General features: G+C 31.8%; 1 protein-coding gene across 7 annotated transcripts in view; it reads left to right on the forward strand.

The window, feature by feature from the left end:
• LOC118192245 (malonyl-CoA decarboxylase, mitochondrial-like) overlaps positions 1 to 20,224 on the forward strand; it is a 90,648-nt gene that overhangs the window by 30,477 nt on the left and 39,947 nt on the right. For 6 of the 7 annotated variants that reach the window (XM_085823491.1, XM_085823488.1, XM_085823486.1 and 3 more), the window contains 4 exons: positions 744 to 899; positions 2,661 to 2,825; positions 11,368 to 11,497; positions 15,510 to 15,662. In XM_085823491.1, coding sequence (XP_085679617.1) covers positions 744 to 899; positions 2,661 to 2,825; positions 11,368 to 11,497; positions 15,510 to 15,662 — 604 coding nt within the window. The remainder of the gene's footprint in view (positions 1 to 743; positions 900 to 2,660; positions 2,826 to 11,367; positions 11,498 to 15,509; positions 15,663 to 20,224) is intronic. The other variant, XM_085823492.1, reaches the window with a different exon arrangement.

Below are 20,224 nucleotides of genomic sequence, written 5' to 3' on the forward strand. Positions count from 1 at the left end.
GTATATTAATCTAATACATATCCTAAGTTGTGCTTTCAAGACATGAAAAACACAAGTTGAATTTCATCAATCGGCCCAGTAGAGCGGGAGATATAGAACTTCCCCATTTTTAGTTCAAAGGGGCAATTTACCCAGAAGACTGTTAATTTCGTTTTTGAGTTGATTCACTACAAGCATTGTTTCACATTTCAAATTGTTGCCAAAAATATTATCGCCCTGTATTATCTTTAAAGAAATTAAATAATGAAGAATCTGTATAAATATGTGTATGTTTCTCACATTGTAATAAAAAACGGTACCTAGAGCCATCAAATTTTGATTATCATAATCCTAATGCAAATATGGCCATCTGGAAGCCCAAATTTGAAAATTGGAATTAGTTTTACTATCGATTTCATATTTTGTAAAACTTTTAACGAATTTTTGATTAACAAACTCAAGGATTTCAAAGCGAGCTATGGCAACGTTGTACAGCAAAAACATTTTTATCTCCAGCGTGCGAGACTGTGTATTGGAAATTCTAATGATATGTTTATTTTAATATTATTTTGTGATATTGCTCTTGAACTGAATTTTATGGTTTAAGTGCGAAGAATATGATATTTAATAAATAAAAGTAACACACTAAATATTTAAAAAATGCCCCTTTGGATGTAATTTGAAATCTAAAACCTTTCAGTTCTCCTCACACACACAGTGTACATTATAAATAGTTGATTTATGCAGTTTCTATGTGTTTTTAGGGAATGTTACCTTCTGCAGACTTTAGTGATGAAACTACAGATCACTTGAAGGCTCTCAATAATTATTTAAAGAAAATCTTATCCTTTTGTTTTAATGTTGGATTTCTGAATTTGGAACGAATTACATGGGACTCATCCTGCCATATGCTGGAAAAGGTAATCTTTTGACGTGTTCACAAAATGTTTTTTATTTCTTAGATAGAAAAATATCATTTAATTCAGATATATGTCAAGAGAAAATTAAAGAATAAGAAGAAAAGATACTGTATTCTGTATTTAAGAAAACATACTATATTCTGAAATTAATTTAAATGTGAAATATAATTTTTATAATGATATCAGGTCATATAAAATGTCTTCACGCTTTTTTGGCACATTTTTTAACAAAAATTTTCTTTATTGAAAGTCAATTTTAATCAAATACGTATTGACCATTATTATCTATGACGTTTTGCGATTTTTGGGGTAAGTTCATAATTTCTTCGGTGTAGAAATTCTGTGGTTTATCATAAAAAAACTTGGCCAAGTGATTTTCAGCAGCTCTTCAGTTGCCCAATTTTTTACCATCAAGAGAGTTTTGCAAAGACCGAAACAAATAGTAGTCAGACAGAGCAAAGTCCGGGCTATACAGAGGGTGTATCAAAATTTCCCAACCAAGATCAGTCAATATGTTCTGAGTCATCAAAGATGTGTGTGGCTGCGTATTGTCATAATGGAACACAACTCCCTTTCTGTTGGTTAATTCTGTGCACACTACAGGGCCGAATTGATGGTTCTGCTAGGTTGCAGTAGCTCATAATGGACAATTCTGTTCCAATCCCACCAAATACTCAAAATAACCTTCTTTTGCAACAATCCAGACTTTGAAGTCATTTGTGGAGGGTCACTAGCCTTTGACCATGATCACACTTGCATTTGATATTCTTGTATTTCATCCATTTTTCATCGCCTGTAATGATTCGCTTCAAAAATTGTTCGATTTCATTGCGTTTCAGCAGCATTTCACTGATAGTGATTCGGTCAGTCAAATTTCTTTGCATTAATTCATGTGGCACCCAAACATTGAGCTTCTTTTTGTAGCCTGCTCTTTTCAAATGATTCCAAACTGTCATGTGCTTGATGTTTAATGCCTTTGCTATTTCTTGACAGCTTGCCTGTTGGTCTTGCTCCACCAGTTACAAAATTTCATTGACCTTTTTCCAGTGAGTGGCCAACCAGAGCAAGGTGCATCTTTGACATCGAAATTTCCGGAACAGAATTGAAAAAAACCACGCTTGGGTCCTTCGTTTACTCACATGTGCACTTCAGAAATTTTTCGGTATATTTTTTCAGCGTTTTTACCCTTTTTATAGTAAAAAAGCATCACATAGCATATTTCATCAGATATTTCACTCATATTCAAATTCATATAACTTTTTACACGAGCAACGAATTAAAAAAAATATCTTCACAAACAATGGAAGCTGAATATCACCTTTTAAGCTCATGTTCATTTTAGACAATCAGGTGAGTGTTGCCGGTTATATAGGCATCGACACCATCTAGTGGCAAAAAAGCACGGAGACTTTTTAAATGACCCAATATATTACCACAAAAACAGCTTATCGAAAATATTTTTTTTTTCATTAATCTAGATATTTGCAAAATTTTTGAACAGAGGAATTAAATATGATGAGTTATTTAATATACTTTAAATCTGGAATTTATACATTCTGATTATCAGTTATTGAAGATCTTATTACAAATTATTTAAATTGCAGTCATTTTGTTTAAGTCTTTATTTTAGCTACTTTACTTCCCCATCCTCATTCCTATCTAGATTATATATTGACACTTTACTAGTTCTTGCATCTTATTATGCATTAGAACACTTTTGAATGGTGTCATGTATCAATCTTTTTAAATTTCTTCCCTTAGATATCCCAATATGAAGCTGTTCATCCTGTAAGGAATTGGACAGATATAAAACAACGTGTTGGTCCTTACAGGAGGTGCTATGTTTTTACTCATAATGCAATGCCAAAAGAGCCAATAGTTGTGTTGCATACTGCTCTAACCAATGAAATATCATCTAGTATCACAGTAAGCTATAACTTTTGACTTGTCTATTGTACATTACCGTGCATCTTAGCTGTGATGTGGATAATTTCCAAATACAGTGGTACCTTGGTATATATTATTACGTGCTTACGGGTTCCAAATATATTGAATGCACACAGCTCCGATGATAGAGTAATAAATTTTATTTTATCAAAATAAACACTTCAGAGATCTGGAACTTCCCACAAAAATAGCCATACAGCTCTTTACAATATCACAGAGTGCAATCAATAGTTACACTTCAAGCTACTATGAGCATTAAACACAACAGAATGCAAAGTGCAATTAAAGAGTGAAGCTAAGTACTCTAAACTCACACAGAGCAAACAGCTAACAAGTGAGAGCATGTGTTATATAGTTTTCACCCAGCTGCTGAGATATTTTTAGTGCTTTCTGCTTCTTGAAATTACTTGAAGGCAATGTGAGGGTCAAATTATGGTTACAGCTAACACAGTGATCAATTATATTTATTCAGTTGCAATTCAGTACAACTCCAATTATCTGAATCACTGATTATCCGAACTGCTTTCAGGATTTCAGAATCAACTGAAGAAGAAAAGGAAAAAGAAATGCAAGAAAAGAAAAAGGAAGAAACAGGACAAGATGAGGATGATGTGTCACGTGAGGAATTAAGAAACATTCTTTTGAAAATTCCTGAATGTTGAGAAGTTAGTGCTGAGGATATAGGAGAATGGATGGTGTGTGATTCAGCAGATCCTGGGCTTCAAATTCTAAATGATGATGAACTTATTGAAAGCGAGAGAGAAAAAAGTGTTGAGGAAGAAGATGACCTTAATGTCGAAGCTGAAGCAGACATGAGACCGGCCTTGAAACTGCGTTGAAGTGGATGGAGCGTCAGCCCAAGTGTGACAGCATGCAACTTCTCATTGTCAAGCAGGTGTGCGACTTGACTGCCTGAAAACGAATGAAGGCAGTCAAACGGCATACTTTGAGCACTTGTACACATGCAACAATACTTTCACACTATATAACATGTATGTAAAAGTGTTGTCTTTCATTTTAAAAAATCCAATTATCCGAATGGAGTCTGGTCCTAATTGATTCGAATAATTGGAGTTTTATTGTACTTATTACAATGATACAAGAACCGGACCAGAATGTCACCAAATGGCCACCAAGTTTGGCGACTATGGATGATTTCTTTAAAAATTCCGCAGCGGAAATTGGTGGACAAAACCATTGCCAACTTGCTGATATCTTGCCAAATTACCAAGACCTGTTTACTGAATGTTAAACAAACTTGCCCCTGTGTTCTTACTTTTCTAGCATAGCTTCTCTTTCGATTTTTCATGTTACATTGCATAGGGAAATACAACAATTCCACATGTTCCACATGCATTAAAATTACTTATCTATGTATAAAATTTGTGGCAATATCATTAATCCATTCCAGATCTTTGGATGTATACCAAAGGAACTTTTCTGATAAGAAATAAAGAGAAAATAATTAATCCATTCTTATTAAAAATTTGTATTGTTGTTCTATAACACTGTTTAATACTAAAATACAAATGCATAGGTGAAATATATGCTGTGCATGAATGAAGCAGTGTACATTACTGTAAATAAATGTTTTTCTTCTATCAAGATCAAAATTAATTTTTCAACATGCTCTTACATTTCTGATCTTTCTTTTGTGCTTGATTTCATCCTCTGCGCAACATTGGCCAATTTAATACAGTCAAAAGTCGTTAATCCGGACTCGTGGGGACTTTGGTGATTCCGGATTATTGATTTTTCTAGATTATAGATCATCAGTTTAAATCTGGTAAGATGGCATGCAGAAATTACAAAATTAAAAATATGAAACCGTAATTTATGAAATAAAGAACAATTATGATCTGAAGGGTATCAAAATTTACAAAAAGAAAAAGCTTAGTATTTATTTGTTTACTTTATTAAACATTTCTTCCAATTTAAGTTGCTTCGTTTCATGTGATAATACTTTCTCTTTAATTCTATTAAGCAGACATAATTTCTTGTTTAGTTACAAAGTTCCGCTGTTCAAGTCCTATAATTGCTGTGTCGAGAATACCGACTAATTTGTCAATCGAAATTTTCTTGTTTTCAATAACCTCTGTGTCACTTTCTTCACTATCGGAAGCGAATTATAATGATGAGTAACTTGACTTAAATCATATCAAAGACGGAGTACATCAAGATGAAATACTACATTTAGTAAGGAATTATAAGCCAAATAAAATAAAAACATCTGCCCTGAAGATAAGGATAGTGCTGACAGATCAACTTCCAATTCATTGCGCGCTGCGGCGTTTCTAATTGATAAACAGATTTCGGATTTCAAAACATACTTTCGCTTTGTAGATCCTTTACGTATTAGTAAATATATATCGGAAATTCTATTTGACATAATCGAAAGTTCAAGCTTACTTTTATAAAATTGCTCTAACAGTCTGCAAAAAATAATAAGTCGGATCCAATTTGAAGATTAAGGAACAACGCAATCTGCAACATTAACTGAATTAGATAATTTTAGCTTAACTTATACCTTCCATTATACATTAAACACGCATGCGTAAACGTATTATGCGCACATGCATATTCACAGCCATAAAGGTCTTACACGCACGCATAAACGCCTATGCGCATGCGTCAACGCGACGCATGCGCAGAAAGTTTGTAGCTTTGAGGTGCAGATTATGGGTGTCCGAATTAACAACTTTTGACTGTAGTATCGTTGTTTCTCACCATCGTACTTGGTATGCAGTATGGTATAGCCAAGTCCCAGATATCTTCAGACTTTTCAGCAGTCTCCTTTTTCACACCCATGGTGATCCTAAATATTTCCTTCATTACTTTTCTCATTGACTTTCTTAAAACTCATTATAAAGGAATTTACAAAAAATTTTTGCAAAAAAAATATATATGTATAAATCTCTTGAAAATTCAGAGTTATAGCACAGATTGTTTACTGATTAACCTTCTCACTGTGTATTTTTTTTTATTAAAATAGGTTCAAAAATTGTGTATTTTTTTATTACATATTTCAAATCTGCATATATTTTAGAATTAAAATTCATTTTACAATTAAAATATACAATATTGTTTTGTAAAAGAGTTGTTTTTCAGTATAGAATTAGATTATAGAAAAAGTTTGTCAGAATACTGAAATTGAAGAGTAATGATTTAAAAGAAAAATTTTGAAAACTAATATTGGTTAAATTATGATTTATTTTATAAAATATAAAGGTAAAACATATATAATAAAGAAAGTATTTGCATAATGTAATACTCTGCAATCAATTTTGCACCACTGTCAAACGTTTTCAAGAAAAACTGAATTTTCAGATTCATCACTATCTACAGAGGAATCCGAGAAATTTTCATCAGTTTCGCTATAACTATCTTCAATATACTTGAAATCAGAGTCAGAAATACTATCAGTGTCGGAAATATCGTCAGGAATATAGTTATATCACTCGCAAAACGCTTCCTGCCAGACATCTTTTAGCTCTGAAAAGCGCGCGCAAAATTCTATATTACATATTCTTGTATATTTGGCAGAAATGTGGACAACTAACGCCATCTCTTAGCCCACATCTAAATAAACAATTAAACATCACAGAAAAGCCGAAAGGAAACCTTGAACGGGAAAAGAGCGGGTTTCACAGTTAAATATACAGCAAAAATTCATCCCTGCGGAAATCGCGGGTTGCACAGATTTTGCTACTTTTACGTTTTCCATGGAAATCCTGGGATGCGCAGCGAGAGAGTTAATAGCAGTAAGCATGCTGATGCTCGTGGTCATTTGTAGCATTGTCTTCAAAGAAATAATCAAGCGTAGTGTGCACAATTATGAGTCATTGAAATCGAGTCATATTCCTAATAAATATCTTGTACCAATTTTTTTTTTCATTCAAACAATATGTTTACAAATTTGACATATTTCAAAGCAGACATATACTGAGATACCACTGTATAATTGTACTGTACCATTTTTTAAACTCCTTCTGTAAAAAATCATAATTTGAAAACTTCAGGTAATACAATTCTGCTCTAAGCTTTTAACCCCCCTCCCCCCCAAAAAAAAACTGCAGTGTGAAAATTTCTGATTTTAGTATAGAACCTTGTGAAGATTTAAAATTTCTAGAAGTTAAAAAATAAAGAGCTATGGAGATCATAAGATTAAAAAGAACTTGCTCTCTGATCTTGGTGTGAAGCTATGAGTTTAACATCTGAAATATTTTTAAGGTAAACAGTTAAAATATGCCTACTAGTTTAAGAATTAGTCCCATAAGATTAAAGATCTTGAACATAAATTATCATCAAGATCTTTAATCATCATGATTAAAGATCATGAACATAACTCTTGAACAGTATTTAAAATGAGTTGTTCAAGAAAGCAAAAACAAATGATTGGAAAAATTGTTATGAAAATAAAAATGTGCCTTTATTTCACTGGATTGATTGCACACAAGATTAAATAGTTCCTTTGCATGAACAATATTTTTTATTTTGCCAGGATTCAAAACTCATGCTGAAGAATAAGCATGTTTTCAAAGGTTTCTTTTTAAAAGGTTCTATATAATATTGTTCAGTTTGTAAAAAATTCTTTATAATATTGTTTAGTTTGAATGAAATTCTTTGCGCAACTGCTCTAATGGAGAATCTGCAATGATTCTGTCTTAATAGTTCCTGAGGCTTCTGACCTAATAGTCATCCTATGCAGCACAGAGAAGGGTTATCAAAAGCAAAGTTCAAATACTAGGGCAAGTATGTCAGCAGATTAGAGATGTGCAAGTCCTTGCTAACTTTAAGAATGCCTATAAGTCAGATTTGTGCATGATATGCTCAGGTAAGTTGCATCAGGTTGAAGGAGGCCCTTTGTCTTACTCAGCATTGCACTCAGTGCATGAGTAGAAGTGAAGTAATAATTAAAAAATGTTATGATATTGTGTTATAAAAGTTGCAGTTCACCAATTGATGACCAGGGAAACAGTGAGACATGATAGAATGTATATGAAAACTGTATGAATATGACCAGTCATGATACTTTGTATTACAAAGTGTCTATAGGATATCATCTAGAGGTATGGATATATACAGGGTTATCCAAATTAAACTTCCCCAACTCAGAGGCCTGTGCAGAGTGTTGTATGGGTCATAATGTGATGAAATTTTAAAAACAGACATTTCAGATCATGCGCTCGAGATTTATTACACGAAAAAAATTAGTACAAGAAGTTGCCGATAGGTGGTGCTGTAACACTAGTAATGTGCATATTGCAGCAACGTGATTTGCAGAAATAAAGCTTCTGCGTAATGTATCCAAAAGACGAGCCCTACAAAGTGGAAGACAGGCCTTGCACAGGCAGTTGTTTCCAGCTCGCTGATGCACAATGGCGACTTTGAAAGACAAAGCTTTGTTAGTGAAACTTTTCTACCAGAATGACGAGAACTCCTGTGCTGCGATAAGAGCATTCCGTTGGCTGAAGATCTTACATCGAGGACCAATGACACTACGCACTGTACGAGACATGATGAAGAAGTTCAAAAGAACGGGACAGCTGGGAATTTTACCAGGTAGAGAACGACAGGTTGTGGAATCTGCACGCGTAGAAGACGTTGCTTTGGCGGTCGTGGACCCCAGTAGCCAATCGCCACATGGTGTTGTCAGTGTGCCAACTGTTTCTCGTGCTGTTGATATGCCCTATACGACCGTCTGGCATGTGATGCGTCGAATCCTCGGTTATTTTCCTTACAAAATCTTTAGTCGTCATCAGCTGTCCGATGGGGATCCTGTAGTTCGGGAAACATTTGCGTTGCAGTTTCTTGCTAGAATGGAAGTCGATGCTGCGTGGCCGTGGAACATCCTTTGAACGGATGAGGCCCATTTTCACCTGAATGGTCAAGTGAATACGCACAACTGCTGCATTTGGGCAAGTGGAAACCCGCGCGCAATCCATCAAGTGTCCTTGAACCTTCCAAAGGTTACTGTATGGTGCGGTTTCACTGCAATATTCGTCAGTGGGCCTTATTTTTTTAAAGAGGTGACACCAACAGGGTTCAAAACATTGCTCTGTCACAGGAAAATGATATCAGGACATGTTGACAACGTTTGTGATCCCTGAACTGCAACAACGTGGCCGTCTCCAGGACATGATATTTATGCAGGATGGTGCACCTCCCCATATTCTTTATGGCGTTCAACAGGTGTTACGGGCAACTTTTACCGATGCACGTGTGATCAGCCGCTGTTTCCCTACAGTTTGGCCTCCCCGCTCGCCTGATCTCACGCCATGTGACTTTTGGTTATGGGATTCTTAAAGGATCGGGTCTACGAGAACACCCAGCAACCTTGGCACATCTGAAAGGCACAATTATTTGACATGTTCGTGGAATTAATGGGAACTTACTGCGTTCCGCTGTGGAACACACTGCTTTGCGAATGGAAAGAGTTGTGGAGAACCACGGCACACATATAGAACATCTGTAGAATGTCATGTTGATCTGCAGCGCCACCTATTGGCAACTTCTTGTACTAATTTTTTTTGTTTAATAAATCTCGAGTGCATTATCTGATGTGTCTGTTTTTAAAATTTCATCACATTTTGACCCATACAACACTCTGCACAGGCCTCTGAGTTGGGGAAGTTTAATTTGGACAGAATGTTAATGGGCAGGCTCTGTTTGAAAATGAGCTGACCACCATGTAGAATTTACTTTTATTTTAGAATGTTATTTTTCTCCCACATACGGATTGATGTTTGAGAAATCATTTCCAGTGAGAGCCGGACATCTTTGATAATTCTTCTTTCAGCCTTTGTGGTAGCATAATATGTTAGTGTCATTGTAAAACCACTTTTATTGTCATCTTTATTAGTGCATTCATTTTTCAATAAATCAGTGTTTGGCCACTACAAGGTTTACTTGCATATGTTAGCAACCTCCTTTAACTAACATAATTACTCAACCTGGCTCAATTAAGTGTACTTAGCACTTGCTGGGATAACCTTATTTATATCCCAGAATGTTGAGGAATTGGCTAGCCAGTTCACCATATCCAGTCTGTAATATATATCATGAACTATTTCTCTCTACAAAGCACTTGTATTGGTTCAGAGGTAGAAATACAGCATACTGATTTCTTCTTTTTTCATAATTAATTTGTTGAAATAAATGACTCTGTTGCTGTGTTATTATAAAGATTTTTTTTTTTTATAATTTACTGATCCTTATCACTCCTGACAAAACATCCTTCAGCTTCCCCTGCCAAAGATTATGTATATCAAGAACGAAGTTAATATTTTTAAAATTAAACTGTATCTTTTTTACTGCTAAACTTAATTTTTTATGTAGCATATTTTATATAATATATAAACTTTTCTTATATAAAATAGTATTTAATGATATAGTACAATGGTGCACTGCTATGCTGTACGCTATGGTATAATAGTTTTCTTGTTAAGAAAATTTGATTAAAGGTCTGTAGGGATAGTAAATTGTTGATTTGTAGATGTATGATTGTATGTTTTAAATATTTTAATAATAAATTATAGAACTATTAAAATGATTTTTTTATTATATGATGCAGAATTTTTTAATAATGAAGTGCATATGTATGTGGGAAAGCACTGTCTGAAAGCTATTTTGTCCTCCATATCGGCATATATCAAATAGTTTAATATTATTCTTTTCACACTATGTTGTCCCACCTATAAAATGATGCTGCATTTTCGAAGGTGCTTTGTGAGAAAATGAAAAGCTTGCATATTGGATAGTCTTACATATTAGAAATGTTACATGTTGAAAATGCTGTCCAATAAAGGTAACAAAATGGTATCTGTCATTGAGATAATAGTAATAGTGTAATAGTCTTACATATTAAAGTGTGACATGTTGAAAATGCTTTACAAGAAAGGTAGTTAAATGGTTTATTTATCTATCATATTTCTGGGTAATACAGTACAAAGTCCGTAATCCGGACTTGTCGGGACTTCGGTGATTCTGAATTAAGGGTTTTTCTAGATTATAGATCATCAATTTAAATCTGGTAAGATGGCATGCAGAAATTATACAATTAAAAATATGGAACCGTAATTTATGAAATAAAGAGCAATTATGATCTAAAGGGTATCAAAATTTACAAAAAAAAAAAAAAAAGCTTAATATTTATTTGTTTACTTTATTAAACATTTCTTTCAGTTTAAGTTGCTTCAGTTTTTGTGCTAAAAGCGCATGCGTAAACATTAAACGCGCGTGGGTAAAGCATACAAAAAAAAGTTTGTTGCTTTAAGTCCAGATTACAGATCATTCCAGATAATGGACGTCCGGATTACAGACTTTGTACTCTACTACATACATATGTTTTCTTTTAATAAAGTTATATCTTCTTCTTGCCCATCTTTTTTGTAATTGTACTTTTCAAGTTTCAGAAGTCTATTTTAATGGAAAAAATTGTGTTATATTTGGGTTGGTATAGTATGCTGTGTCTTTCTGTTCTGCAGAAAATTAATTTTTGTAATTTTTATACAAAATTTAGTCCATTGTGAGGCAAACTAAACGCATTTCTGAGGGTGATGTTTTATTATTAAAGAATGTTGAAAATCAGCTTGAAGATGCTCAAAAAATACAAGCTGCTGTTTTTTATTCAATTACTTCAACTCAGAAAGGTAATCAGATTATTTTCTTGACTAATGAAAAGTTATAGTAGAATATTTTCTTTTATTCTATGTTTATATGAATTTTTTTTTATTATATTGATGCATTAAAAGGAGCACATTATTCCATTAATAAAGCTATATGCTTTTTACAGATTATAGGCATTCTTAAATTACATAGCATATTATTAAGTGATTAATTATACAGTAGTGCTGATAATTTTGTTTCTTCAATCAATTACTATGCTTTTGATTTATATCTTTTAGTTACAGATGATAGAAAGCTTATTTTAGGGTGTATTAGCAGCATTTTCAGTTTACAATTTCAGCAATTCAAGTGAACTCTAAAATTTAAAGATTTTTTAGGTAGTTGTTTCTTCAAATTATCTAAGTTTATTAACTTGATTGTTTTTAATCATTTTAGATTAAAATGTGCAAATATTTTCTAACATTATAGATGAAATGTCTGTATGATAAAGGCTACACTTATCTGCTTCAAATACGCTTTTATAGCTGTCAAACTTGAAATCTGAGAAAATGGGTGATTTTTCCACAAACACTGGGCGGTGTTCAAATAACATGGTTTCAGAGAATGCCAAATTATATTAATTCACTTTTCAATGTATGATTTAAATTGTTGAACTATTTGTGATATGATTCTAGTATAAAATATATTATAGTCTAAATTTAATTGTGACTTAATTCATTTTATTTGTAATTTTCTTAAACTTTTATACTGTCAAAGTCCTGAGAAGAAAAAAAAATCTTTTATTTATCGAATTATTTTTTAAGATGGTGGAGATAAAATTAATAACTAATGCCAAATAGTGAAATTAGTTAATAACTAATTGAAAACTTAAAGTACATGTGCAAACAAATGCAGCAAGTAGTAATATGAAACAATCTTGTCACTTTTTACAATCCTTTCGCTTCACTTCAACGTAAACATTTACACAGATTCAGTATTTTCAATGAGAAGCTTTTTGTGCTTTTCTTCACTTGATGCCTCACATGATCATCTTGGTCATTTATATTCGTTCTACAGTCTGATTGATGAAAAACACCGTTGTATCAGTAACAGTGGAATAAGAGGCAAAAAATTAAAAACTGGGATATGTGATCTGCCAGGAGATATGAGGAAAAACTGAAAATCTCCTGTTAGAAGAAGAAGAGTTAGTAGTTATATACTTTATATTCACAAACTAAGTATATACAGCTTTATGTTTTAATTTCTTGGAGGGGTGAGTAAGTGATAAATTTGACAGTTGTAGTGGTTTCTGTCTATGACAAAGATATTTAAATATGGATTTTGTTATTCAGAGAATGTCTAAAGTTTAATCTTGTGCAATGTATATAAATTGATGAATGCTGGATTTTGCATTAAGTTGATAAACTCATTTCTTGAAAATACAGATACAAATCTTTGCCATGTTACAATATTTGTAGCTCCAGGAAAATATTTAGCAGAAAATATGATAGCAGAGATGTCTGACTACATGCAGTTTCCTGTGCTTCATCTGTTATAAATACTAAGTACTCAAAACATTGAACATTTTTTCATTATTAAAGTACATCTTGTGAAAGAAATTAACAGTTTAATTGTAATTTAGCAAATACAGTTTTATGTTATTATTTAAAATTATTAATATTATTTAAAACTTATAACTGAATTATTAAGGAAATAATTCTTTTCATAGTTATCAAAAATATTTTCTGACCTTTGAAATTTTACAACTTATATTCTACTTTGCCACTTCTTTTATGCATCTTATATACAATGCTTTACAGACCCTTTTTATAAATTTGTTTTCCATTATGAACAATTATTGTTTAAATAGTTAATAAACATATTTGTCAACAGAATTTAAATTTATGTTTACAAATTAAAGTAAATATATTAAGATAATATTTATAATCATTAAAAATGTAAATATATTCAATTAATAAACTTCACGGGACATTAAGGATGAATAAATCCTTCATTTCCAAATATTTACATACTTAATTAAAGGCAAATGCATGTTTTCTTTAAAAAAAAAAAAAAGAAGAAGAAGAAAAGAAAAGAAAAGATGTGCATAAATACTCATATATATTTAATATTTTTCATTTTCAACATGGGGAAAGCTTTATTTTCTGTGCAGTAACTATGTTTTTCAAGTAAAGTTATTTTCAATAATTTAGTATATATCAGAATTTTTATGTGAAACATATGTGTACAAATAAATGGAATGAAAATTGCATGCATTATTTTAACACACTCAAAAAATCAGTTATCCTGAGACATTCATGTTCTTTTCTCTTAGGTAGATAGTCCTTGCATACTTTACCCTATTTAAAAATCTTAACTTGATATATGTGCTGAATTACAAATATTTTAACATGCCTAATTTTATATTTACATTTAGCCATCAAGTTGCAAACTCTTGATTTAAAACATGTTTGGAGATACATTCATTATCAAATTCAAATTTTTCAGTAAATATATTTTGACAGAGCATTTAGTATCAATCTTAGCAATTTTGCACAATTTATTTGCTCTCTGGTAATATAACAAAAATAGCAACTATCCATTTCACATTTAAACATTAACCTCATCATCACCAGATCACAATCTTGATTGCCTTACTCTGCATAATCAACTTTGCTTCATTTGTGAAACAGTTAAAACAACTAATTAATCTAAATTCACAAATATCTGAAATCCAAAACTGGAAGGAAATTCAAAATGTATTGAAATGCCAATTAATTTTTTTTTTCCATGGAACTGTTTTAAAATTAACAAACTACTACTTAATCTCTCCTCCTTTTACTTAGGGATTAATAACCCAAAGGAAATAAAATGTTGAAAAAAATAATGTTTTTCAATTATATAAAGCCTGAGTGAGTTTAAAATAAGCAACTATTATGCCTCTTCCCTAAACATTAACTTTAAATTGTCGATTAGAGAATCTAAAAAAAAAATAATTTTTTTTTTAAATTTATTTTTTAAGAAAATCTAATTTTGTTATTTTAACTATACATTATTTTTCTATTTTGGTAAAAAAAGGAAAAGAAAAAGAAACAGTTATAAATAGTGATTTGTTTATCCATGAAGCTGATTGGAACATAAAATAAAATTAGAAAATTCACTATCACTGACAATGAAAGAAGTATACAAATGTTTTACCTTATACAATTTAGTTATAAAGAAATTGAGCTTTAAAATATGCTATATTTTTTAGATATTTTAACATTGTAAAGATTCTTATCACTCTGTAATGTAAAATAAACATTTTGCTAAAATTTATGCTGTCTAGTAGCTTAGAATTTTATAAAACAAGGTAATAATCAAAGTCACTATTGTAAGTTACTGAGAGATAGCCAAGATGTGATTTGTGCGAAAATGCCGCAAAACTATGCAAACTATTATTACTCATCCAGCGCAATAAATGTTTCTTTGGTGGAAGCATCCTTATTCTTCAGTTTGTGCAGAATTGTTATGGGCAGATGTACCACTAAACCACTGTCAAGGTAATGTGCTCTGGATGTCAACAAATGTGCCACACCACCTTAGTTATCAAAGCTTAGAAACACTGCATCAGTCATGATGTAAGAAACATGTCTCCTTCTATTCCTTCCTCTATTGGTGGTTCCCTTTTGTACCTCATTTGAAGTTATGAGCAGTTTTTGACTGCAGGACATAAAAGTGCAAGCCTGCTTTCTTTGTGATAGTTACATTATTTACTGCATGCATTCTGAGTTCCTAGCAAGTAGTTCTCATTCTAGTTCTCATTAAATGCAAAGAATTGAGTTGCCTGCAATTTTAACCATTATTTACTTTTTTTTTATTTCCTTTTTGGTATTTCTGTTTTTACTAAAAAAATTAAATTAATTCAAAAAGTGTGTGGCAGTATTATTACAATGAAAAAATTTTCACATTTTCCTTTTTGTTATTTTGGTTTTTACTAAAAAATTACTATTCAAAAAATATGTGGTAATATTATTATAATGGAAATACTTTTTAACAAAAATTTTAATATTTCAGGTCTTCATGGCATTGAATTAGGAAATCAGTTAATTAAGAAGGTTGTGCATGAAGTTCTTTCTGAGTTTCCACACATAAACAAATTGTCATCTTTGTCTCCAATCCCAGGTTTTCGTGACTGGTTACTTTTGGAAATCAAAAAAATGATGAATGGTGTGTGTGTGTCTCTCAAATGTCATATAATTTGTATTCTGTTAAAGAAAATCATAAATTTAAGTATTATTTTTTACATTTCAGATAAGTATTACTGTATTTGATGGCATATAAGACTCACTTTTTTTCCTAAATTTGGTCTCAAAAAAGTTACCTGCGTCTTATACGTGAAGGACACAGGTTAACTTTCAATACTGAATGCTATTTTTAGCCCGGATAAAGGTCTAGACACACATAACTTTTTCTACGCCTACATGTGTGTGGCCTTCTAAATGAGGGTGCGTCTTATATGCCGTAAAATACAGTATTTATGCATTTTTTGAGCAAATGTTTACTTTTAATAAAGTTAACAGTGATTAAATGAATATATATGTCAGTTTCACCAAAGTGGCAAACTGGAACTGGAAAAATGCAAATACTTAACAGAATTTTTTGTTCTCTATACGTAAATTTAAATGAGGAAAATTAAAATTAGTTTTTTTTTCAGTACATGCATAGTTTAAATAGGGTAAAATAAAAACCTTGTGTTCTGCTTATATTAGCTTAAATTCGTGAAATAATATTTCTATTAAACATTTAATTGTTCTAACAATATATTTCATGTATAAACATGAGATTGAATATTTCAATAAATTTTCTTATTCTTTAAGTATTATACATTTCCTTGACTTTGCAGAGTTCATTTTGATCGTAGTAAAATTGCTGTCAGTCCTTGTAGAAATTTATTCTAATTATTATGAAAATTTGATAACTACCCTCAATGACTTTAGGTGGCTTTTGCTGTGCACTTTCCTTAAAAAAATTAAATCTCTAGTATGCAAACATAAAAACTGTTTTTTTAATATAATGTTTTATAGTTCAATATTCTATTGTGAGTAATTATAATAATAATATATCCTTTATTTTTTCCTCCTTACATATATATATATGTATGTTACTGTAAAAGCACAAAGTGTGATAAATCATAAATTTTACCGGTAAAACCAAACTTTTACCAAAGTGTCTTGGTAAAAGTCTGAAGTAGGCTTTATGATTCCATTTCGAGCTTTCACCAAGCCTTTGCGGTAAATCCTAGGAGTTACCAACGCCTTCCGCTAAAAGCCAAAACGAGAATTTACTTATGATAGGTTTTTCTATCCACAGGTATATTGTATATAGTGTGCCCCCAGAAGGTCAAAACAACTTTATTTTTGTAATTTATAATCTAAATTGTAAAAGTGATTAAAATAAGGTTTGATTTAAGATTATGTTGTTGGAACTCTCGTACAATTATTTTTCTAAGAGTTACAAGAAATAAAAATAAAAAATTGCGATATGTATGCCATTAAAGACTTCTTGATATTTAAATGATATTAAAGACTTCTTGATATTTTTCACGATATCCGATTTTTTTCCAACTTCTTCGTAATAGATTCTAGTCTTTTCAAACATAGGTCATAATTGTCAGGTAAGACTGCATGCTCAATTTTCCAAGGCATATTAACTTCGTATCTACCATTTTCTATTTGACGAATTGTTTCTTGGAAATGAACCGTAACAGCTCTTCTTGACTCTTCTTTAGTTTTTTGTTCAACAGGATCTCAGATACCCAATAATTCTAAGTCCCACGACGATAAAATAGGCAAGTCTTCTTGAGGTAACATAGAAACTATAGTCATATTTACATTGTGCTGATGTTCAGAGTAAGGTACTTTACCCATCAAAGTCCAACCCAATTTTGTTTCTATAGCCACTAAACCTGTTCATAGTTCTTCTCATTTGCCAGTAAATAACTTTCCTGTAGTGTCTACCCCTAACAATACTTCAATAGGGCCTGAATTCCCATGGATATCAGTTAAGGGTATTCCTTTATTTCCTAATTCGCAAATCCAAGAACCGTATCTTATGCTTGAAATATCATTACAAATAACGTCATAGTCTACAACATCTAATTTGCATGAATAATTACCATCAAGGCTACTGAAATAAATCTTGTAACTTTTAAGTTTGTAAATTTCAGTTTTCGTTCCACCGAATAAAGAGTGACTAAATTCTTCCTCCCATTGTAAGTCAAAACCCATTTCTTCTGCAGTATACTTCAAAACATGACTTTTTTAGCTTCTGGTATCAATCATTAATCTAACTTTACGCCTTTTATTCTTACACTCCATGTTTACAACCAGGGTCTGAAGGAAAACTTCATTCATAGCATGCAAATGCAAAGAATCAATTGTCTTCTCGTTTTTCTCATCATTTTCTTGGTTATGCATTTCACTTATTACATTCAGGACTAGTACAAAAAAAATTTCAAATGTCTTTTTGAGCAGATCTGACACTTAACATTTAATCAACACTGGTTACTGAGATGACCTTTAACCAAGCATATTCTGCATAAATCTTTCTTTTTTACTACAGACATTTTTTCATCTAACTGAATATAAAACGCTTTTTTACAATTACGCGTTTCATGATCCTTTAAACAAAACGAACAAGAAGGTATTGCTTCATGATTCATCAAATCACTCGCAGAAGGAATATTTTGTTTTTCTAGTTGACAAGTGCTTACGATGAGACAGAGAAAAAATATCTGCTCTGCTTAATTTTATTTTTTCTTCTGACTGAACTTCGCTTTTCAAAAATTAAATTATTGCATCAAGACTCAAAATGTTTTGTTCAGACTCAGTAAATTTTCTTTGTCTTTCAAATGATCGCAATACATGAATAGCTTTTTCCACGAGAGGGTATAAAATTGTTCACCGAGACACTGAGACTGCTCAGGTCTCTAAGTTGTGATGAAAGTTTGTTATACAAACTGCTCAAAGAATCCTGCTTCTTTTTTGCTGCTTTATCCAAAACAAGTTTTATTAAATCTCGAACATAAAAATCAATTAAAAGTTCTTTACGGCCATATCTCTCGGTGAGGCTTTGTATGGCAAAAGGATAATTTTCGTTCATCACAGGAAAAAAGTTCGACAATATCTCTAGCTTCTGATTTAATTTTTGTTGACTGTATCAAGTAATGGAATTTACATTCGTTGAGTTATTATTTTCATGTATGTTTTTAAACTGATTCTAGAACACATAAGCCAATTTTTTTAAATCACCTTCGAACTTATAAAGTTCTGCTTTCGGTAGACATTGGCACAAAGCTTTACATGTATTTTCATCAGTAACTAATTTCTGACTACTCTCTGATGGTGTATTTTGGATTTCATTTAGTTTCCTCTTGATATTATTGAGAAATCATTCCGATTTTAACTGTATCCTTACCGTCTTTTCTCGATAGTCCTCTACTATTTCAAATTCTGTTTCTAATTCTTTATCTTCAGTTATAATATCTAAATAAGCACTGTGCATCAATTCTAATGTTTCTGCCTATTTTTTGAACAAATAAAAACGCATTTCTGCTTCTTCATAATCAACTTTAACATCATTTAAAAGTACATCTAGCCTTTTATATGCTTTAGTAAAAACTGAACATTGCACAGTTTTGTTTCTTTTCATCACTTCCAGTTTGTCTTAAAAGTTTAAAATATTCAGAAAGAAATTAGGCAAGAATAGTATTTAAACTTCAGTAAAACAATAGTCAACTTCAAAACAAAAGTATATAAGGTAATCAACTTACCCTATCTATTCTTTCATCCGATAGGTTTCCAACAAACATGCTCACCCGGGAGCTCCAGAAATGTCCTGAACATCATTGTGAGTTTAAACGAAAATAATGAGCGGTTTGTTAAAAATTAGATTGGGTGAAAGGTCTTTAATAGATAGCATTTTACTACTGTTTTTAGCACAGTGTAATAGGTTTATTTACAATACGCGACATCCACAAAATGGTCGTTACAACGGAATTCGGTCATCCATCTTTCCGAACAACAATCTGTCTCTCGTTGCCATTCCGTAACAGAGAAACTTACCTCTCATGGAGTTTGATCGTGACTCAACAGTATCTGTAATAATGGCTATTACTGATTTTGGATCCATTTTTGATCTATCAATACCGGGTACTTTTATTTTAACATTTTGTCTGAGAGTAGGTTTCGGAAAGTTTTTAGTAGACTCAGTCTTCATCTTCTTTGCGTGCTTCTCAAGTCCTTCCTTAGCTGTCTCTCGAAACACTATATTTTGAACTTTCTTGATAATCGAACCTGTTGTGCCTAAGTATATGAATTTAGTTCTTCCCCCCCCCCTCTTTTTTTTTTTTTTTTTTTTACAATTTGAGCTTTAGTATCTATTTCCATCGTTATACATGGTCCTTTTTTACTTCTATTATTATTATCTTGTGATTCTAAATTAAGTGTTGGTTCGAGATTAGTGTCTTCATCTTCTGTATTAACCATGCATTCATAATTTTTTCTCAGTCCTCTTCAGTGGCCATGTTACTAATAAAATTGCATGGCAAAACTGAATTAGCAAGTCCCAGCTTTATAGAACAACATAGCTTCGTAAGGTGAACATTTGATTCCCTCATGATATGCTTTGTTTTTCATTGCTTGAAACAATTTTAATCCTGCCAACCACTTTTCTGTCTTATTTGTTTCCATCCATGTTGCCAGCATATTGTTAATGCCCTGGTTCACCCA

The sequence above is a fragment of the Stegodyphus dumicola genome, chromosome 9 (assembly GCF_044657685.1).
Source record: "Stegodyphus dumicola isolate Sdum_Otavi_A_Nest chromosome 9, ASM4465768v1".
In the NCBI taxonomy this organism is placed as follows: domain Eukaryota; kingdom Metazoa; phylum Arthropoda; class Arachnida; order Araneae; family Eresidae; genus Stegodyphus; species Stegodyphus dumicola.